The 23,372-nt window shown below is 39.5% G+C and overlaps 1 protein-coding gene across 1 annotated transcript in view; it reads left to right on the top strand.

Annotated features, from left to right (window-relative positions):
- The window catches only part of LOC121897571 (c-Maf inducing protein), a 51,655-nt gene that overhangs the window by 11,991 nt on the left and 16,292 nt on the right, over positions 1-23,372 (top strand). Inside the window, exons 2-9 of the mRNA XM_042412139.1 lie at positions 10,751-10,876; positions 16,413-16,463; positions 17,049-17,210; positions 19,236-19,277; positions 19,664-19,726; positions 19,837-19,917; positions 20,926-21,029; positions 21,159-21,263. Of these exons, the coding sequence (XP_042268073.1) occupies positions 10,751-10,876; positions 16,413-16,463; positions 17,049-17,210; positions 19,236-19,277; positions 19,664-19,726; positions 19,837-19,917; positions 20,926-21,029; positions 21,159-21,263 (734 nt within the window). The remainder of the gene's footprint in view (positions 1-10,750; positions 10,877-16,412; positions 16,464-17,048; positions 17,211-19,235; positions 19,278-19,663; positions 19,727-19,836; positions 19,918-20,925; positions 21,030-21,158; positions 21,264-23,372) is intronic.

Genomic DNA, 23,372 nt, shown 5'->3' with positions numbered 1-23,372 from the left:
AGGCCTAAACACTCCACCACTGTTTAAAAAGTTACACTATCTGCATTGCCTATATTTATGGCTTCAAATGTGTTCAGAAAATGACTTACATTTGCAGCTTTTGGAAAGTTGACATGTTTTTTTTAAAGTTGTAAAATTCGAAACAAAGATCAGTGCCAGCTCAGCAGGTGATATTTTTGAGCAATCAAGGGGTTGGAAAGCATTAATATTGATGTCTGATTGAAAAAGAGAACTGTCAAATGTATTGTCCAGCCTACTTGAAATGACGTCTTGAGCTCATTCATCTGTGGCCTTGCCAGACCACAATGAGAAGTGGAACTGTGGGATAACTTTGAGCAGCCTCCCTCTAAATGTCAGACGGGCCAAGTCAGACTTTTAAGTAATTCTTTTTCTGTGAGACATGCTTCATGCTAAGATGACATTAAGTTGTGTCTCGTACAACTAAAATATTCGTTTTATTTGTTTTTTTTTCTTTTAAAAGACAGAGACTGAATGCAAATATGAGAGAATCTATGGACTGATGCTGAATGGTTCAAATGCAAAACAACCATTGTCAGTCTGCATGAATGAAATGTGTGCAAGCTAGCTGATGCAAAACAGTCTTTGAGGCCATTCTCAGTGTCTTAGCACCATAACATCCTGATTTGATGTTAGTTATTAGTTTTTTTAAGTTTTTTTTTTCCTCCACAAGGTAATGTGAGCTCTCCTTGGATATGTATTTTTTCTCAGCACAGGTGCACATTCAGTCTGTGGGGTTTTAGAATGTGGAACACTTGAGGATATGTAGTTTTAGAGCTCTGCAGTACGTGATTAGCTCCCCGTCCTGGTTTGTGGAAACATATTTTTAATATAGAATAATAGTAGAACAACATATAGGTGGATTCACTTGACTGATTCATTTTCTGATGTAGCTGTGTATTTGTACACGTCTGCCATGAGTCACAACACTGAATGTTGACCTACTACTATAGGGAATAGCCGCAGCCCACAGAAGCACAATTTATAGGCTTATTTTCCATTGTAACCTTCCCTGATAATCCGATCCGCACATGCGAGGTTCTTCACAAACTGATTTATAGTTTTGTTTGGGTTAACGTTATATTTAGATCTAAGTGTGGAGCTACTTTCAATTTTCCAGCTGTTACACTCCCCTTCGCTGTCTAAGTGGTGGACTGAGCTGCCAGGAGCTGATGTTGCTGCTGCTGCTGCTGCTGCTGTACCCATTGTTATTGTGTTGGCGGTTTTGTCGTCACTGGATTTATATTTCTTTATGCTGTCTTGTTGTTGATGTGGTTTTTGTTTATTGTTGCAGTTGTTGTTGTAGCAGTCACTGCATTATTGCTGTTGTTTTTAGTTGTTGCAGTTGTCTCTGTTTTTCACTGTTGCCATCTTTGGGCTGTTTTTTATTGTGGTAGCTGTTACTGTTTTGTTGTTGGGGCGAGTTGTCACGGTTGTTGTATCTTTAGTACGCGCTGATGTCATTCTGCATAGTTACCGAGTACTCACTCCTTTGTCCACACTGCTTTTTAATCAACAATGCCTGTAATACTTCACTTACCAAGCCTTCACGTCTGCCTCACCGCTAGATGCCACTAAATCCTACACACTGCTCCTTTAAATAAAAATGGATTTGAATCAACAAATAATAATTGGGTCTTCCAAAATATGACAAATGCCCATCAGAAGTTGCCAGAGCCCAAAGTCATGTCTACACATTGCTTATTTTGAATGAGCAGTAGTCTAAGCCACACATGTATTCTGTGTAATATGATATGAGCAAGGCTGGAGTAGCAACCTAGTAAGATGGGCGGCTAGAGCCCTAGACAGTCAAGGACCCAAGAGGCGCCATATATTGATATAGTGTGTGGTAATTGGATGAATTGGAAGATTGTTTGGTAATGTGCACCATTAAAGATCACTATCAGCTGAAATGATATGGTTTTAAAGGCACCCATTGGAGTGTAGGGCTGGGCGTCAAGACCCAGTTCCAAATGAGAACTGATTCCAACGGAATCATTAAGAAATTTTAATTTCGATTCTGCTTATCAGTTCCTCAATGCACTACATATCTGCAAGGACATGGCTATTTCCCAGGACCAATCTACGTCATGCATCAATGTTTGTTTACATACGAGCATGCATGACTAATGTCACAAGTAGTGAGTGAAAGATGGACCGTAGTAAACGCTCTAAAGTGCAGCCTCATTTTATTAAAGGGGACCTATTATCCTATTATGCTTTTCCTTATTTTCAGTCATATATATATATATAATATAAAATGTTACAATGTCAGATGTTCATATTAAATGTGGCCAAAGTGTCAAATAATGAGGTAAACGTATGAAGAAGTGATACCTGTGCACACCCACTTCAATGTTTTTTTTCCTACTTTCAGCCCGAGCTGATGTCGACTTGTGACGGATTTCTTTATATTATCATCTGCTCCACACACACAGGGTGCGAGTTCCCTACTCTACTCCACTAACATTATTGCATTTTTCCATTGTTTTGGGGGTAGTCAGGCCGAGCCATGACTCGAGCTGGCACACTGTGAGTATTTTTCCATTACGCAGTGCAGCAAAGTAAAATAAGTTGTTTACATGTTGGAGGTGTGCTGGTCGTCTGCAGCTCTTCATTAAACATCATCGTGACTGCAACTATTTCTGCTTGTGCTTTTCCTCCCCTGCAACTGACCAATCAGAACAGAGTGAACTCATCGTGAAGGGGGCCTTAAAGAGACAGGAGCTATGACTGCCTGTTAGAGACAGAGGCTGAACTGAGGGGCTGCATAACGGGCCTGTTTAAGATAAATAAGGATTTTTTTTTTAATGTAAGGAGTTTTTCTGCATGTGGGAAGCTAATTAGCTGTTAGTCGGGTTGCACATTAAATTTGACCAAACTTTTATGGCAGCACAGCATCAATCTAAAAGAATGTTCAGTGTTTAATGTCTTGTGTAGCCCGAGTGTGTCATCAGCCAGCGCTAGCACCTCGTTAGCACCTCCAGTTGAGCCAGGGATACCTAGCCACGACACACGGTGTATGCATGTACTCTATTAATGTTGGCATTAAGCTACATACAGGAACTCTTCAGCTGCATTCAGGGGCTGTGTTGGTGCGGGCGTGTTGTTTAAAGTGCCGGTGAAACAATGAAATATGATCCAGCAAGTTGGATTAACAGATTATTGCATTTAAAAGCTGATCAGAAAAACACAGCACAGCCGTTTGTAATAATCACAGACTGGATTTTACAAGTCTGGAAAGTTATCACGCTGCAACCCTGTTTACCAGAGTGCACATGTGAAGCGTTTCTGTGTCGGTAGACCTCCGAAAAAAGTATGAACAGAACCAAGTGCATGTCCGCGGTCAACGTGCATGAATTGGCCTTTGCGGTGACAGCACGCTATGTTATTGAGGGAAAGATGAGACAGAAAGAATTCAAATCAAAAGTAGAATGTTCAGTTAAAAAGACTTTACTTATTCGACACTGGGTATCAATAAGAACTAGAATCAATAAGCAGAATCAGAATCAATAAAATTGGATACCCAACCCTACATTTGTGTTTACATTACTCTCTGAAATGCATGGTGTGTGATCCTTTAGGGTGTCAAATGCATTTCCTTCCTCATAAAACATTTGTTGAGCCAAGTTTTGGAAGAATTTGAAACCTTCATTGTTTCAAACCCATGTTTGCTAGTTGATGGCACATTCCTACATTCTTGGCATGTTCCATGACACTACTAGTGATCTAAAATTCCATAGTGTACCTTTCAGTTGTATATTTATCTGTCTTGTCTGCTTGTCTTGTACAAAAGCCCCATGTCAAAATTTACATGGTACATTTTGCCAAATAAATTGTGTTCAAACAAAACCAATGGCTTCACGTTTTGCCCAGGGACCCTCTAGCATCTGATCATGGAAGTAAGAAGCAAATCCCCACATTTGAGAAGCTGAAACCAGCTCATTTTTATTTAAAAAGTTGCTGAACAATTGGTGAAACTGTCAACTAACCAATTACTGAACTAGTTTCTCATTGTTCTCTTTTGCTACATAGTTTCTCTTGTCCTGTCAGATGTTTTAAATTACTCTCTCATATCCACCATCTTGTCCCTCCAGCAGTCATGCCGTGTTAATTAGAATTAACTTACATTTTTGGTTTTGAAAATTTTCTCAGAACTATGTTTTTACAGAAAGCAACCGTGTCAAACCACAGAGCTCCGTCATCAAACAGTTTCCCCAACAGAAGTGCTCTCTATCCTCCCCTCGGTGAACGCCTGCATGACTTGTTGACAGTGTTCTACAGGTCAGCAGTGTGTTTTTCGTCCTCCAAGTTTACGAGCAGCACTGTGGTTGTTCCTTAGCAAATGGAGAAGTACAGCGGCTTATCATTCAGGGAAGTGACTCTTTAATGCCTGGCGACGTCACGCCAGAGTCCAGCAGCTTTGCACGAGTTCCGCGGTGTGACTAAGTCCTTAAACACAGCGTATGACATGTTTATGATAGTGTTTGATCAATCTGTTGGTCACGGCGAGGGTCCTTTTTAACAAACGCAGCTATCATATCACCTTGGTCACCCTTCAAAATCTGGGTCACTGCTTGAATGTCCTTTTGTTTTGGAGTCACTGTTGTGTGATTATTGGTAAATATGAAACCGGGGGGGAACACAGGATGTGAAATGATAATGTTTGCTTGATGACAGGAACAGGAAGAAATGTGCACTCAAATGCCCTCTTATCCACTTACTGTCTGTCTTCAACAGGAGCATTGTGGTTTCTTTCTCTGTGTGTGATGCAAGTGAACACAGTGTCTGCAGGAGACCACAGAGGTTTCATGTGAACAAAGCTTCATTCAATGTCCGCAGTGTCTCGGTAGATGGTTAAATATGTGACCTCTTGTTTCTACACACTTTGTTCGCTGCACGGCTTGTCATGCACATATCACAGCTGGAGTTTTCAGTAATGTTATTATTATAATAAACAGCAAAGAAGCGTCGGAGTAAAGAAAAAGGAAACATGAAAGGTGATAGGGAATGAAGGGAAGAAAAAGAGAATAGAGGTAAAACAGGATGAGGGGAACAAGGAAGGAAGAGAAGAAGGAAAAGAGGAGAAAAAGGAGGGGAGAGGAACAAAGAAGTGGTGGAGTAAAATAAGATGATTAAAGGAAGGAAAGAGGAATGAAAAAGGGAGGAATGAGAGACGTACAAGATGAAACAGATGAGTTAAAAAAAAAAGGAGAAGACATGAAAGGTGAGATGGAATGAAAAAAGGAAAAGAGGAGAAAAAGAAGGAAATGAGAGAAGGAGTAAAATAAGAAGGGTGGAGGATGAAGGAAGAGGGGAGGAAAGAAGGAGAAGTGGAGTATGAGATGAATAAAGGAAGGTGTGAACAAGGGAGGGAGAGAGGGAAGGGAGGAGGTAACAGGCAAGAATGGCAACAAGGAGTTAAAGGTAAAGGTGAAAGAAAGGAGGAGAATATAAATAGTTGAGTGAAAGAAGAGTAAAGAGAAAGTAAAGGACAAGGAAAGAGGGAGAAGGAAAAGAAGAAGGATATGAGGGAGAAAGGACCTTTTGAATTCTTGGAACTGTTCTCAGTAAAATAAAGTCGTGTTTATTGCTAATACTGCTGTGTCTGTTGTTCCAGGTGTGTCTGCAGTGCGCTGACCTGTAAAACGACTGCTTGACCTTTTCACTGCACTAACCCAGGCGGCATAAGCTAAACACCTGATAGGTGTCTCCACCGCAGCTCAGACTGACTCAGTCAGCTGTTTCACTCACTTCCGCTTCACTCTCTTTCTCTTATTTTCTTTGTCTTTCCGCTCTCTCTCTCTCTCTCTCTCTCTTTCTCTCTCTCTCTCTCTCTCTGGCCTGTTGATGTGTTTCCTGCTTTGAATCATCAGAGGCACAATTAGAAAGTTTGTTTTTTTTTTTCCTGCCCTGCAGCGCTCCATGAACATAACGTTATCAGAGAGCTGATAGGGTTGTTGATCAGTGACTCCGTTTTTACACGTGCAGAGACTTCTGGCTTTCCAATGTCACACCAGAGATAAGAGACTTTATTATTATTATTATTATTATTATTATTATTATTATTATTATTATTATTATTATATGTTTTTCTTATTGTCAACACTGTTTTTTGCTAGCAGATATAAGTGTTTATTAATGTACTAACTATAAACAGACAATGACCAACAATATAATAAAGCACAGTTGTAATAATACTACAACATATATCTTCATAGGAGAAGTATACTGAACATTAATAAGCATTTCAAAATGTCCTTATATCTTCTTATAACTACATTATAGTGTATTATAAACATTTATTGAAGTTTATATACCGCTTATAAATGCTAAATAGGTTGACTCAAAGTACAGTGTTACAACACAATTTATAGTAAATGGTCCTCAATTTGGATTAAGGATTATTTGTATTATTGTATATTATTATATACCATGTAATTATTCTTTATAATATATTGTTATTGTTTGTATCTTCTGACACTTAGACAAAACCGTGAAACTAGTCTCAGATGTGTAAAAGATGGTGTCAAGATTTTCACCCAGCAGCAACTAAAGATGTTAGCTGGTGTATCCTTACATGATTAATATTTGTAAATGTTCATTTTTTTTTAAATACAGTGCATAGGTCATGTGTTCTTTCTTTCTTTGGTTTATCTTCAGATCAACACTCTCTATCTGCTTCTCCCTGGAAACAAAAAAAGAAAAAAAAACAAAACATAACATACATCTCCATCCCCTTGTTTCTATGGCAACACAGCACTGAGGAGAGGAGACAAGAGGAGCTGTAGCCTCCTCCAACCCTCCTCCGCCATGAAAAGCAGAACAGAAAGAGACAGAATGGAAAAAAAGAGAGGACTGGGAGCAGGAAAACAGAAAGAAAGAAAGAGAAAGAAAGAAAGAGAGGAAGGTAGAGGGAGGCAGGCAATCACTGCATGCTCTTGTGCAGGATGGAGTATCTATGGTAACCCCGGCTGGTTATCAGAAAATTGAAGCCCCTTCTGTTTGTCTTCATTCTGCTCTGGCTCTGCCTATTGAAAAACACAACGCCGTTTATCTCCTCCTTCACCACACCATTTCATATTCTGCTCTTTATTTTTGCATTTCGTCTTATTTGTGTGGACACGTGGTGTGTGTTGTGTGTGTGTGTGTGTGTGTGTGTGTTGTGTGGTGTGTTCAGTTTGAGCAGAAACACTATTTGGCAGACAGAAGGACAGACAGACAGACGTTTACTCTTCCAAGGAAATGAGACATCTCGCCCAGAACCAATATTTGCCATGGACGTCGTCTGTAATGAAAATCCTGTATGCGTGCAGTTTCACAACAGGGATTTTGTGTGTGTGTGTGTGTGTATGTGCGTGCGTGCGTGTGTGTGTGTGTGTGTATATGGAGGGGGTTAGACAAAACAGCCAGCTTGCTCTATCAGCCGAAGAGGGAGGTGTAAATAAAAGAATAGCATGTTTGTTCTTCAGCAGGGCGGGAGGAGCAGCAGAGAGAGAGAGAGAGAGAGAGAGCTGCCTGTTTGCTCTATAGAGAGCGAGATGGATGCAAATAAAGAGAACCACCTGTCTGCTCGACTCCGCTGCAGAGGGACGCCAGGGCGAAAGCAGGCGTTCGCTGCTGCTTCCATGTAACTACTGAGATGTGTTTGTGTTGAGTGGAGCCGGGGCTCTGTGTATATATGTGTGTGCTGGAGGAGGCCAGAGACAGACTGTTTATCTGTCTGAAAGCAGCAGCAGCAGAAGAAGAAGAAGCAGGGAGGCAGTGGAGTGATACCAGAGCAGCCTGTAGAGGCCTGTTTTTCTCAGACACTGACTATAGCTAGACAATCTCAGTTCATTCATATTATAATGGAAGTCATTGTTTGGATGTCTACCTCTGATGTGATGGATGATATAGATTTGCATTTGCAACATATGGATGTGTTGTATTCATTTACTAAACTGTTTCAGCTTGACTGATGTTACACAGGTGTTATTTTTACCTCATGATCCAATACTTGACATTACATGAACCTTCTCAAAGGTGCGTGCCATTAATGGAAGCGTTCTTCAGATATTCTGTTTTTTTTTCAACATCTTTCATATATTTTGTCATAGACACTTTAAACCAATTTTAATTTCACCTGGCTCTCCTCCCATTTCACATACAGATGTTTTGGTAAAATAAACAGCTACAGATGATGGCTTTGTGTTTATATGATGTGTCATCCAACCTGTTGTGAATGACCACACTCGAAGGCGTGGCAAAAAACCATCATAGCCTCCTCCTGGCTGTATCACACTCCCTCCCAGATCTCTCTTGAAGAGTTTTTCTTTGTATTTCTTTCTATACTCAACATAATTAATTGCACAAACGGGGATAACAGTGCACACTTTCAGACAATCTTTCCTTGAAGGCATTCATGGTGTTGGGCCGTGAATGAAAAGTGACAGAGGTAGTTATGAGATTGTCGGATCGTCTGTTTCAGCAAGTTACAAAACATTTTGAACACAGCCCCTCTGATTGGCTATCCTGAAAAGGGGTTCAAATACTGTTAGCGATCTGACAAGCATTTAGTTTGAAACATACTGAGGCCTTTAATGACAAAGTCTACTGCAAAATCGATAAAATATTTTTAACAATGGAAGACTTTCCCTCTCCTTCTGATATAGCATGTACCGCCCTGCTCCATGCACATACACACACAAACATAAGCTAGTTCTCTGGTCAACAACACCCCAATTAACCAGATCATCTCCTATATATAACCTTTACTCTCTGACGCTGCCAAATTTACATTATGTCATCACATATATCTATAAACTGTCTGCGCCTGGCCGCTTGTAACCAAGAAACTGTTACAGCACAACACATCACAATCACAACTTTCAATCTTTATATATCTTTTTTAGAGCTGACAGAGCAAAAAAAAACAGAGCAAAACCAGCTAGCTGTTTCCCCCTGCTTCCAGTCTTTATGCTAAGCTAAGCTAACGTCTAAGCTAACGGTCTTCCCCCCCTAACCCTCAGCAAGAAAACAAATAAGCGTATTTCCTAACATGTCAAACTATGCCTTTAAACAGCAAAGAGATATAATAACTGATTTAATAGTAAAGACAGGACACTCTTTTTAATATTGAAGATGTATATTACATTTAAAAACTGTGACAATCAAAAAGTTAACGCAGTCTGCTGAGGTTCCTCTTTGATATTCCTTTCCAGTTTCACTCTGAATCAAGCGTTTCATTACGCACATGACGTCAGCAACAACACTTTGTTTTACATTTTAAATACTTTTTTCCATCATGTACTTTGGCTGTTTTAAATGAGCTGTCTTGGAGATTACTGATAGGATATTGACTAAACTTTTTTTATCTTTGCTGTCGTCTTTATCTGTTGTTGTTGTCTAAACATGGTGTCACACTCTACTGAGAATTATGAATCACACTGGAAAATCTTATGTTTATCTGATGATAACATAGAATGGAAAACAAGAATGACAGACAGATTCAAAGATTGCCTGAAATACTTTATTTTAATACAAAGAATTCAACTCTTTGTTCTACTTTGATTATTATCATGTTTATTATGTTACTGTGGCCTGTCAGAATTTGATGGCCACATCCAGTTGATACTTCCTATATCCACTCAGCTGCCGAGAGAATTTCTTTTCTTTTCAATAAAAACTCTAACAGAGAGAAAACATTAGCCTCAGCAAAAATAAAAAGTAAAAAAAAAAAAAAAAATGCTGATAAATGCCAGAAAACATTGCTGCCTAATTAGGGTGCAGCTAAAGCCACTCCAGATGACGTCTGCAGGGCCCATTTGTGTGGATATACAGTTAGTCTCCCATCAACAATAATTGGTACTAAGTCATGCAGTGACGCTAATGTCTGGGAAATCAACTGGTGATTCATTTACTGCAATTTCTGCATTTCTGACAGACACATGTCTTATTATAGCAACACTGTGGCATTAAACATTTCTCTTGAAACTTCTCCCCGGGGTTAGTAGATATACAAGCTCAGGCTCAGTTTCCTTGTGGCTTTCATTTGGCCTCGTTATTTTTATCTGTTTAGATTCTTTTTTTTTCTCTCCCTTCCCCCCCCCCCCCCCCACCCACCCAGCCCCCCCCCCCCCCCCCCCCTCCTTCTTCTCTCTAAAGACTCTTCTGTTCCTGAGTCCGGAAACTTGTGGTAATTTGTCAGCGTTTCTGTAATCATTTTGAGACTAGCAAACAGGTTGTGGCCTGTTACTCAGTTGCATCTGCTTCCAGCTCTCACAATGGTGAGGCTGGGATCTGAGCTCTTCCATCACACCGAACTGAGCTTTCTCTGTGTGTGTGTGTGTGTGAGCGTGTGTGTTTGCTCAAAGCTACATGAACAATGTCTTCCTAGGTGATGTTTGTGTATTTGTGTGATTAATGGCTTTTGCTAAATTGATTTTCCACTTTGTTTCAGCATTCAATGACTATTCACTTGAAACTATATCAAATGTCACCACATCTGATAAAGACAACTCTTTCTACTGTATAACAGCGTTTGCCGTCCTGCTGTATTTGGAGGTTTTGTTTGACTGTGTGTTTACCCAGGGCAGGTTAGCTCAGGATATGTTTCTTTTTGTCTTTCCAGCTGACTGCCAGTAAAAATAAATGCCATTTTCTCCTCCAGCTCTGTTTAAATATACAGTATGTACTGTAAATGTTAGACAGTGACAGACTAATATCCTCTTGCTTTCTCTCTCCTCTCCAGCCCACTGGTTACATGGAGACGTCATTGTCTTACAGCTCCATAGAGGACCTGCAGCTCCTTTCATGGGACAATGCTCCAAAGTACTGTGTCCAGCTCAGCTTCCCTGGTGGCACTGTCCTGCTGCAGGTAATGCACATGTCTGCAGCCAGCTTAAAAATGAGCCAGTGGCTACATACCTAACAAGCAGATCATTTTACTGTTCAAAATATCATAGGACACATCCAGACAGCTGTTCATACAGGTTGGACTAGCATGCTTGAAACAAATAAAACAAAACTGTAAACTACCTTAATATTTTTGTGATCCAGCTAGGTAGCTAAGACAGATGTTTCCACAGGTAATTGCTACAAACAAGGTTTTGACAAGTTTTTGAAAAGTCATTTCTCCAGTCAGTTAAATCAATGTGGTCCAACATTAATGGGATGAATGTAATGCAGTTTGATTTATTAACAGGGTAACATATTACTTTTGGACTATCAGTAGAATTATGCTTGTAGCACTGGTTATCCAAAAACTATCAAGTACCAAAATTTCTTAGTATTGTTTGAATCAGATATTTCCTGATTTTAATCATAAGCTCCTTAATAGCTAAGAAAAATATGTTGATTTAAAAAAGGTTTACCATTTACCCAGAATAGGAATACATCAGTTTTGATATCCAAACTAAACTCCGTTTTTATTGGCACACATATTGGAATTTTTCAAGTGATATCCATCCCTACTGATTATGTATTTACAATTTAGACATTCCAACAAAAAGAACAGTACAATTCCATGACTCAGACATTTAGAACATTTTTAGAAGCCTTTATTTACGTAAATGCTGTCTTGTCATTACAAAAAAATGAGAAAAAACACAGCAAACTAGAATTAATTAAGCACATCTGTGTCTTCAGCATGATGTACACTTTTCCATCGTCCTTTGTGCTCTGAAGTACACTGGCTTATAAAGCCAGCAAAGAATATTGCCTATGTACAGATCTGGCAGGCACAGAGCAACATACAATCCCAGTTGAGTTGTGTTTATGTCCCCTTGATTAATATAAGTCCAACATTCAAACTCCTCTTAACTCTGCTTTTGTCTCCACCAACTTCACCACCTCCAACACCAACTTGGCACTATGAGTGATCCTTTCACATTACACAGAGTCATTCATTGTTAAAGTGTAACTGCAGTTTCAGACAGTTTCGGCAGAGCTCCAGTGTTACACTGCGATTTAACGTTTTAAAACTAAGATTTTACCAGCTGATTTCTCCGACGCCGTTCAGCGGACACAGGACGTCCAGGAGGGGCTGCTAGCCTTGCTGCTGCTAATGTTTGCTCAGTTTGTTTCGGGAGCCGAATTGTCCACAGAGGTCACCTCCTCTCCAAAACAAATGTACACGGGGATTAAAGCCAGTAAAAACACTGAATAAAGCAGTTTCATGTAAGAAAATCCAGTGTTTCTCTGGCACTGTTCAGTGGGCACAGGATGTCTGGGAGGGGCTGCTAGCTGATCTGCTGCTAACGTTTGCTCAGCTTGTTTCTCTGATAACTTAAGATCCAGACGTTCGATGACTAAAATCCTTCATCCAGTTAAAAACAACCAAAATCTAAAGCATTTATTGTAAACATGTGGCTTAAAACTGAATAAAGTCAATTTATGACAGTTTCTGGCTGGCAACCACAATGCTGACGTATTATCTTGTATACATATAGTCTTTGGTAGATACCGTTGTGGCAGCCAATCACAATGCTGAAGCATGCGTCTTATGTGCGTATACTCTTTTGTAGAGAGGTATGACGCCATTGACAGGTGACCAAATGAAATGGACTGTTACCTTGATTAAAAGAATGGATTTCTCTGGGTTTGAAAACTGTTGGAAACATTTGGGATAATGTAAGTACATAACTCAACAAAACGTATAACATAGGTCTAATTGTTTTTAGACATTTTAATGTGGAATAGTTACATATTATAGCTGCCAATTTTTATAAATTTGGTGTCAATGTCAATATTAGCACCAGCATCGATGTGTTTCATCACAGTACAGTCATATAATTAAATTTACAGCTCCAAAAACACGTTTTAGTGTGCAGTACCTCTTTAAAGACAAAAATATCACTTAATGAATGTTTAAGTTACTATTTGATGGCATATGTTTCTCATCACACTGTTTTGTGGCTCAGCAGTGGGCCAGCAGCAGTACAAAGGACATCAACACATGATTCCTGCCTGAATCAGCCAGTGTAATCTGGCATTAATTCAGGGGCATCAGTTCACTAAACTCTAAGCTTTGGCAGACATTGTATCATGTACCACGAAAACTTCTAAACACACTTGTATAAACAAATAAAATGCCTGGGGACAAAGTGGAGTACTGCCTGATAACTGACCAGATACTGTAACTATTTGGCCAATGCCTGTGATACGTGATTAGATTGAGATTTTAAATCTGTCATTGTTGTGGGAACTTTTGTCCTGATTGCTCCCTGTTGGAATATATCATTCCACAAATAGATGTCTGGTTAATTTGGTGGATACTCATCTTGCACGATAATAATACATTATCAAAAAATATTTGGATTAGTCTGTATAGCTTCACGGCTGTAATGTTTGCGACTCAGAGCAGTTACCTTCCACCATGTACCTGCTGAACTCTGAGAGACTGCTCTGAATTCCTGGGAAAAATTCATCTCCACATTAACCAGAGCCATTCAGCCAGCACATTTGGTACTGTTACCCATTAGCCTAATTACCTCTGATACACAGTTCAACCCATTATGGGTGTTGGGGGTCAACAGTGTATACCCACCTCCTCAGTTGTGTTTGCTTATGCCTGCTGCCAGCTATTTGGGCCACTGCCAGGCAGATTCAGTTTGTGCTTTGAGGAAATGCTCCACTGGTTCCTATCCACAAGCCAAGATCAGTCAAGATTCCTGCAATAGACGTGGAAAATTGGAAAACCTGGTGTAGTTTTCCAGCTACAGAAAGCACATGGAAATTTAGAAAATTATTTAAATATCATGGAAAACTGAGGATGGTTGAGGTTTAGAGATCAAGATAGCAGGTCACCCTGAACACCCCAAAAATTGGAAACCGAAACCCCAATCTGACAACATACTGTACTGCTGCTATTCCAACAGTGTACGAGGAGGTGGCATAAAAAAACAACAACAGTCACTGATTAAATATGATTAAATCACTGAGGAAATATGGTTTCTGTTCCATTTGGCTCACTGTATGTTTCCTGTGGGTATGAAGGTTGATGAATGTAGGCTGGGTCATCATCATGGATTCCCATGTGAATTGCTGCATCACTTGTAACAATTCAAAATGTCTCTTACCATTATGTGGGTTTTTAGTACTCAGTAAAACTCCACGTCATTTTGCATTTAATCAAGTAATAACAAATGCAACATGTTTTCATAGCGTAGCAGTTTATGAATCAACTCCAGAGTCAGCAGTAGCTTTATTACTAATGTTTAAATGGTGGGTTATTGACGTCAGTTCTTCTTGGCTATTTATGACTTTGTAGATTTTCAGTTAGTTAATCATAGTGCAGGTCCTTCCCTCAAATGTTGGAATTCAGATTTAATATGGATTATCCAATTTGCTGAGTTGTTTGCAGGAGTTGTAGCAACATTTAGAGCAGACTAGAATGAGGAGACTCTTTTAAGAAATTTATCCCAAAACAGTTAAAATTCCTTCACAGTAGCACATAGAAATAAATCTCGTATCTGCTATCTGGTTGAAAACAGTACATACTGTTCTGAACACACTGTTCCTTCTAAGTCTAACATGCTCCATTTCATCCTCTAAATACACAGCACCTAAACTGGTCTGACCTTAAAGTCATTACACTTTGTTTTGCTGGCGATCAATTCTTTTACTGTTCACAAACATTAGGGCAGGTAGTAAAAAGTGCAAACACGCAGGAAGCAGAAGGGAAAGAATGGCAGCATTATTTCTCTTTTGAAGACAGCGTTCATTCCATCTGTAGTTGTTATCATTTTATTTTACAATATACTACAACTGTGGTGTCAAAGAAGCCTGTGTGTGAATTTTTAAAAGACATCAATTAATATTTTCAAACATTTTTTCCATCTTGCCTCTAATCCCCTGTCTAAATCTCTTCTTGTGTGTCCCAAGTTCAAATATGATATTAACATTAATGATTGGACAACTGATTGCGTAATGATAATGATTTGTTTTCGCCAGCTTCCAATGAAATTTACACTATACTACACAATAAAAAACAGTCTGTCAGTGTTGGTGCAAAGCATGCCACCAGAAGGGATCTGATATAAATACTTTTGATCCTGTGTCTGAGCCTAAGAGTGAAGAACCTGTCAGTCAATGGTTACCTGATAATATGATGTATATTAGTGTTTGAAGTTATAAGAGAACAATTACATAACTGTCAGATGTGCATTTACTGCTGATTGCTCTGCACAGGTAATAGCTTTATGTGCCAATTAAATGGCCAATAAAATCATAACATCCAGGTATCTCTCATGTAATATGGATGTGTTAGGCTTTGCTGGGAATGAATGGAGGAGGTGTTGGATGTTTCTTACTGTAATTGTATAAGATTAATACAGCGCTACAAGAGGCATTCAGAGTAAACTTAATTACTTAATTTTAAAAGTTACACTTACTGTTTTGTTTCCTCGCTGCATTAGCTGAACAAGCTGTAAACACAACACTGACATATTATCATTTCATAAAGTTGTTATAGCTAACATGTTAGCAAAGACTTACTTCTTTACGCATCCGTCAGACAGGGAGCAACATTGCGTTTTATTTCTGTTTTGGTCTCCACCAACACCTGAGAAAATATCTTTCTTCGTAGCTGCTAAATGCTTCACTATGTTCACCAGCTAGGTGCTAACTTTGTCAGTGTGCCATTTGGTGCTGGACAGGTAGTGCAGAGTTGATTTATCATAGCTTTTTTCAGAGAAAATGCTGCCTGCAGCTGCTTGATAAAAGTGGCGAGAGTGAACACAACTGAAGTTGTTAGCTGTAAAACCAAAACAAACAGCTGAAAGACTCAAGAACACCCCATAAAGATGCGGGAAACTGCAGACTTGGTGACAATTCTCTACATATTCATCACTACGAGCGCCCACTTCCACATTACATATGGTCAAATGACCCATTGTTAATATAAAAATATACATCAGTGCAGCTTTAATCTTAAGAATTTCTCTTGAGGACGTCCAGCCATGCACGTTGAATTTGTTTTTCCTGTGTCAAGCTGTTAAACAACACATTTTGTGCTTTGCTTCTGATAACTGCACTTTTCTTCTCACTTATGACTAATGTCAAACCTTCCCAGCAGATACTCGTGAAGCTGTTTAAAAGTGAAATTAAAAATGTGTTTGTGAGAAACCGGACATGGCTAGAGAGTGGGGGCTGCATTTATGAGGCTGCTGGTGATAATTTTTAATCTTGACTCATATTGTCACAAAAATTGAACGTTTATCCTTTTGCACAGATGCAAAAATCTTTCTGTCTCTTTCAGGATGTAGTTGACTGAGTTACCACAAGCAAATGTCATGAAATCCTTCTTTGTTGGTCTGCTTTCTGTTATCTGAGATCACATTTAACAAATTGTTTGTGTGTCTCTCTCTCTGTGTGTGTGTGTGTGTGTGTGTGTGTGTTGGGTTTCGCTGCAGGCTGCTAACAGCTACTTAAGGGACCAGTGGTTTCACTCCCTGCAGTGGAAGGTAAGGTTACTGTTTGTCTTTAACTATTAATTGAATTGTTTCATCAGCTCAGTTAAATCATCATGCTTTTACCCCCCCCCCCCCATCCCTTCTTGTTTTTGTACTGTATTTCAGTATTATTGTTCCTTATCCTTTCGACTTTATAGAGATTACCACACATTGATGTTTATTGCAGAATGATCATGTTGAAATACCAAAATAGTTTTTTGTTTTATTAGAGATCTTCTACGTCTGACACACCATTTTATAGCTCTTTAGACCTTTATGAGGATCAGACCTCTAAACCTGTCAGTACCAGAGCCAGGCTGTGCTCATTGAGCTAAATACAGCTATACAAGGAAGTATGCCTGAAGTAGTTCAGAGCGGTAGAGCTCACACTTGCATCCTATGGTTTCTTCCTTATTTCCTCCACACTCCAACACTGTTCCTCCAGCAATAATCAACAGGTGTCATGTTGAAAGCACTGCCCATATCACATATATATATGAAGGTGTCATGATAGATAGACTTTACAAAGCTGTGATTCTTCACAAACATTTCCTGTGTGTGTTTTCATCTTGTGCCATTGCATTGTGTTTCCTATAGAAAAAGATCTACAAGTACCGTAAGGTCTTGAACAACCCGAGCCGCTGGGACGTGGTGCTGAAGGAGATCAGAGCACTGGTGGACATGGCTCTGACTTCACCACTGCAGGACGAGTCCATCCACCAGGCTCCACTGCACATCATCTCCACCCTGCTGGCTGAGGTAGCAACACACACACCCATACACACTTGTGCATCTACAGTATTACTTATCTCAACATTATCCTAATTGGGTTTAGAGTATTTCACATAAGTGATAGAAGGAGCCCCAAAGTCTTCAAAAATTAGAAAATAGAAAAGACATTATGAAATAAATGAACAAATTGAGTAAAAAATATCAAAGTCAAAGCCCAAACTTTAAATTTGACGTGTATGTATGAAATTTGGTAACATCTCCATACTTAAAAAAGGCCTCTTGGAGCCATACCCTAAGCCCAACAGGAAGTCAGCCATTTTGAATCAACTTTGTATTTTTTTTGCAAAGTGAAGCCATTTACAGGCGTTGTACTTTAATAAACTCCTCTTAGAGAATTAACCAGAGCAACTTCAGATTTGGTCGGTGACATCTACAGATGTCTGCGATGCTGAATTGCAGAGCTTTTGAGTTTTCATGGAGTGCCCTTGGCGTGGCGTGCCGATCAATTTTGCCCAAAAAGCTTTTGGGCGTTAAATGTGAGTGTCCAGTCTGCTCCAGATTTCTCTTGCTTGATTAGAGTCCAGGCCTGAACACATCTACATGTCAATATTGAGTCATAGACATAATGACAACAGGAAGATGGCCTTATGTGACAAACATCATCCAATTTACACCAAATTTACATGGTGTGTTCTACACATGGTGGACACAGGAAGCGAGAGTTATCTCCTATAAGCAATGTCCAATATTCATGAAAATGTATATCCATATCAGTTGCCCACTGGTAAATGTATTGCTGCATTAATATTTCACTTATGTAGTAGGGATGCCACAGTGGCAGGCTTCAGGCTGCTGCCAGCGTGTCGTCCTTTGGGTTTTATTTCTATAAACAAAGTAAAATGACCGTATGAGTGGTGGGAAAGTAATGTAATTGGTGTAACACCAGTAACACCAACTACCGTGGCAAGCCTATTATGTAGTATTGCCTAGGGGCAACAGGAAGTGAAGACTGAATGACATCAAATGTATACACAATTTCCAATATGTCATCTCCAGTGCCACATACTGCACACAGTGTGTCCTATGATCCTGATAATTCAGAGCCATGTCAACCGACCGACAAAAAACACAGCACAGACAGTATAACAATAAGGCCCTAAAGGCTGCAATGGCTATTATATCCCATGATACATAAGGATTGAATGGAGCAACCAACACCCTGACTTCTTTAGCAGCAGCAGCAGCAGCAGCAGTCAGTCTGGAAATGTAAAGTGTGGTGTTAGAGGAAAGGTCGGGACTCACCAAAATCATGAACGGAATATTTTGACATTTTGAGAAGTACTTGTTTCCTTGCTGAAAGTTAAAAATGAGAAGATCGATACCGTGCTCATATCTGATGCAGCAGATTAGTTTAATTAGCATAAAAACTCAAAAAGGGAGAAACGGCTAGTCAATCTCTGCCTGCCAGCATCTTTAAAGCTCACTGGTAACTAACACTAGCACTATATTTGTGAATAATCACAAATTTAACTCATCTCATTTGTTTAATCTGTACAAAAAAAATTTAAAAATGTGTCTCACTGACAATGAACGGAGTCTTCAGGAAGTTGCTGTACCCAGCCAAAACATAGTGGGTCAGATATTACTGTGTTGTTGTAGTTTAAAACCACAAAACGTGCTTTCATGTAGTTGCACAGCATTTTCTGACTAATCTTTCTGACTCTAATTTTCGTGTCGGGATTTGTCCTCGTGTTTGCTCTTTTGCTTGTGTCATTACCTCGGGGGCAGAGTCTTCCAGGGAAGCTGTTTGGATACTCTTGGCGTGGCACTGTGGTCTGTGTAGTGACACAAAGCCACGTAGTATAAAAAAAAAAAAAAAAGGAACCTCCCTCTCGACTACACCTGATCACTCTGATACAAACTGTAAAATAATCCTTTTTTGTCTTGTTTTTGTGAGGACATTTGATGACGGTACACACTGTAGACACAAAAACACAATCCATTTAGTTCTTCCCTAAACTCTTCTGTTTTTCTCTCTTCTTCTTCTCACAGAACTCTAATCTCAGCACTCAGGATCATGAGAACATTATTGTGGTGAGTATTCACTGTCACTATAAAGTGAAATTTGATATCAGGCTCAAGTTAATGAGTAACAACCAAGAGTCAGTCATTTATTTTGGTTGTTCTGCTAAAGAAAAGCTTCTGTCTGTGCATTAGTTGGTGTTTCATGCGTGTGTTTGTGCCCGTATGGTGGTATCTGGGCACTGACAGGAGAGCTTGATGCTGAGGCAGCTTGTGATGTTTGTGTAGCTCACCTGTGGGCTGTTTTTACAAGGCTCCTGCACCTGACAGCTCAGATCTATACTGTTGGCTCTCAGCCAGGGTAAATAAGAGATAGGATATGGAAAATAGTTGTATTTATCTGTCTGTGTGTGTGTGTGTGTGTGTGTGTGTGTGTGTGTGTGTGTGTGCTTGTTCAGGCCATTGCTCCTCTTCTGGAAAACAACCACCCACCACCTGACCTGTGCGAGTTCTTCTGTAAGGTGAGATGAAGTGCTGCAGCTGTTACCGTTTCAGAAAAATAAGTAGTAAAATAAGTAGTATTAAAAAAAAAAAAAAGTCTCACTGACGGTCATTCGTGTGTGTGTTGCAGCACTGTCGGGAGCGGCCGCGGTCGATGGTCGTGATTGAAGTGTTCACTCCTGTGGTCCAAAGAATCCTCAAACATAACATGGTGAGAAAGGATCTGTTCAGCTGGAGGGATGAGACTGAGGAATAAGATTTCTGTTTAGAAGTGCTTCCTCACTGCCCACTTCCTCTGTTGATGCCAGTTTATTGCACGCAGTTTTGTGATTTTGGTATCTTACGTGCGAATGCTACATTCCCTCAATCTAGTAGAAGAAGAAATGCATCCAGTCTGGTAGAATCTGAGCTAAAATCCTCATATTCTAAACAAAATCCTAAATAAAAACTGAGTGTTGGGCAAAACTGAGCTGTTGGCCCCAAAACAACCCTCCTCTCCTAGTTAATTTGGTTGTAATTTGGTTAAATGTCTCAGCATAATGTCAACTGAAAATCAATAATGAAATCAGAAGTGCCTTTTCCCTGGTGCACAGGTAGTCCTGGGGTTAAGGCACCAAGCATGAAGTGCAACGTCCCTAGTTCACATCTGGCCAGGGAACTTAGTTGTATGCTTTTCCTCTTCTCTCTCATTTCCAGTCACCTCTCTCATTTAAATCATATCATAAAAAGCATAAAATGTCCGCAGAAATCATGTAAAAAGAAAAAAAAAAAGCAAAAAATAAATAACTTTCTCCATCTCAATTTAACAGTGCCTAGTAGTCACTTTTTTGGCTTGGTACTCTGAAAGAATATACATGCCAAGGATCATTTTTGCCAGCTGAAAAGTTTCACTCAACATGTTCTCAGTTCTGTTTCATACACTGCAATACACAGACATAAACAGAATAACTAAACCATACACAGTGGACATACCAGCTGGATGAAAGCCTGATGTATAACGTAGCGCTCCCACAGTCTGTTTTAGAAAGGTACTTTCCAAAGGAAGGCTCTATCAGCTGTAATTATATATACAGTACCTCTAACCACTAACTAAACCAAGTAGCAATTGGAAAACCTTTATGGTTCCGGATGTAATCCTCAAGGTCTGTTTTGTCTCTAATGGACTTTGGTTTATGTTTTTAACTGGGTGCTTGTTTTTGTTTTTGTGTGTGTTTGGCAGGATTTTGGAAAGTGCCCTCGACTGCGTCTCTTCACTCAGGAGTACATCCTGGCTCTCAACGAGCTGAACGCTGGGATGGAAGTCGTCAAGAAGTTCGTCCACAGGTGAGAAACTGTCATGCACAGTAGCACGTGTCACCGGGTCTTGTGAAATAGTTAAAGCCCTCTTTGATTAAGGTGTGGCTTGTTAGTGTTACTCACGTGTAAACAAGTATCGACCTGTATGTGTTGCAGCATGCACGGGCCAACGGGGCAGTGCCCTCACCCGCGTGTCCTGCCAAACCTGGTGGCAGTGTGTCTTGCTGCTATTTACTCCTGTTATGAGGAGTTCATCAACAGGTCAGTCACACACACACACACACACACACACACACACACACACACACACACACACACACACACACACACACAACAGGCCATGTTTCATATTTTTTCCGAACAGGATGGAGTTTGTAAACTCTTGGCTTGCCTCACAACCTTCACATCTGATCTTGTCAGTGTTTTTGCGTCTGCCACAGCTTATCCACTTACCTTTCCACTCATGTCCAGACATCTTGTTTGTCTGACCGCTGCAGTTTGAGCAGCTCAGATCTGTGGAGCTTGAAGGTCAGCATCATGGAAAGCTAGACAAGCTACAGCTCCCCTGAGGCTTCATACTGCCATACTGCTTGTGTACAAAATGGCTACCTGAATGCGATCTCTAGCACTTGATGACACGGTGTTCACATTCCTGACAAAATCTGAGTGAAATATGAGGAAAAGCTGTTTTTTATGTTGTATTTACACTCAACAAAGCTCACTCCTTTTTACTGTACTTTATTGACAGTATTGATATGATCACCTAACACCTTGCTCTTTTTTGAGATGTGAATTTAATGCACTTCCAATTTGACTAATGTGGTTATTATATTTTAGGCAAACATATTAAGTTAAAATGTTGTATCATATTGCTCATCAGTTTAGCTGTAAAATATCTGTCTGTGGACAATTTGTGTATTTACTTTGAGCCATAATCCCTTAATCTTTATGCTACCGAAAATGAATGCATCTAATGCAACAGCCCTGTAATAAGTCCTACCTTCATGAAGGTTTAAAGAAGGACACGTTCACTTTTTTTTTAAGTGTGTCTTAAAACAACAGTCAGGTGTCCATATGAACAGTGAAAGAGGTTTTCCTCGCTGTAATCATTCCTCCTGTTCATACTGGCTGTTAAAAGATCCTTCAAATGTGCTTTCAGTGTAAGTGATGGAGGCCAAAACCCACAGTGTGTCCACTGTCCACATTTAAAAGTTGATGTGAAGCTTATATGAGGCTTCATCAGTCTGAGTTAGTCATATCAAGTGGATATCTGACACATTTACAGTCTTTTTAGCATCAAATTCCCTCTTTGAGCTAGAAGTATAGTAACAAAAAGACCCCATCACTTACATTGTAAGTGCATTATGAAGAGATCTTCTAATGGCCAGTATGAACAGGAGGAATGATTATGGCAAAAAAAACCTGTTTCAATGTTCATTTGGGAATCTGACTGTTGTTTTAAGACTGACTTGAAAAATGATGAGTCCGTTCTTTACATGTTCATAAAGGGCTGTTGTAATAGGCTGCATTCATTTTTCCTAGGTGTACATAATAATAAACAGGCAGCTGATTTGTAAGTAACGGCTTTTAAATTGCTAATAATGAAGAGCCAGAGGCGCACATTTAATTGTCTCTTCAGTTACTAAATTGTTTCCCAGAACAAACGTTAAGAATGTAGATGATCCTATAAATGAAGACGTTTGCTGGGATTTGTCACTCATTGTTTTTAAAGGTTAACCATCTTGCACAATATGAATCACCTGTTTATTCAGCTGCTGTGGCAGAAGGGTCGTTCTTATGTTTACCGCTGTCCATGTTGCATTGATTAGACAAACACACGATTGGTGATTTCCATCATCTTGTAAGACTAATATGAAAGAAACAGTTCAAACAGTAATTTGCAGATATTACCGGGAAAGCAGATGAGTTACTGTACTGTCATCAGACCATATTACACCATTTATAGCCTAAACAAATTTGCAATGTCCCAACATGGGCTTTTATTAAAAAAGAAAACAATACCTCTACAGTGCAATAATAATACATGAGCAATTATGTAAAACTCATGTAAAATTCATTCAATACAAAACATGATTATGTTTATTAAGAAGGATACCCTGAAGCTGCACATGAGGCCTGATGTTGTCATTGGTTTTTCTTGGCATTCCTCATCATTCATTTTCAAAAAAAGAGCTCATACAGTATGTGTTTAATTGGGACTGTACACAGCATTACAGGTGACTAAACATACCTTAGTGCTCAGAATGTATTTCCAAATTTTGACACATATAATCTTTACCCTTAATCTTGGCTTGATTACTAAATATAGTTCATTGTTTATGGGCTAAATGGTCTCCATCAATCATACCT

The sequence above is a fragment of the Thunnus maccoyii genome, chromosome 5 (genome assembly GCF_910596095.1).
Source record: "Thunnus maccoyii chromosome 5, fThuMac1.1, whole genome shotgun sequence".
NCBI classification, from domain to species: Eukaryota; Metazoa; Chordata; class Actinopteri; order Scombriformes; family Scombridae; genus Thunnus; species Thunnus maccoyii.
Note: the sequence above shows the minus strand (reverse complement) of the source record. Positions and strands in the feature narration are given on the sequence as shown.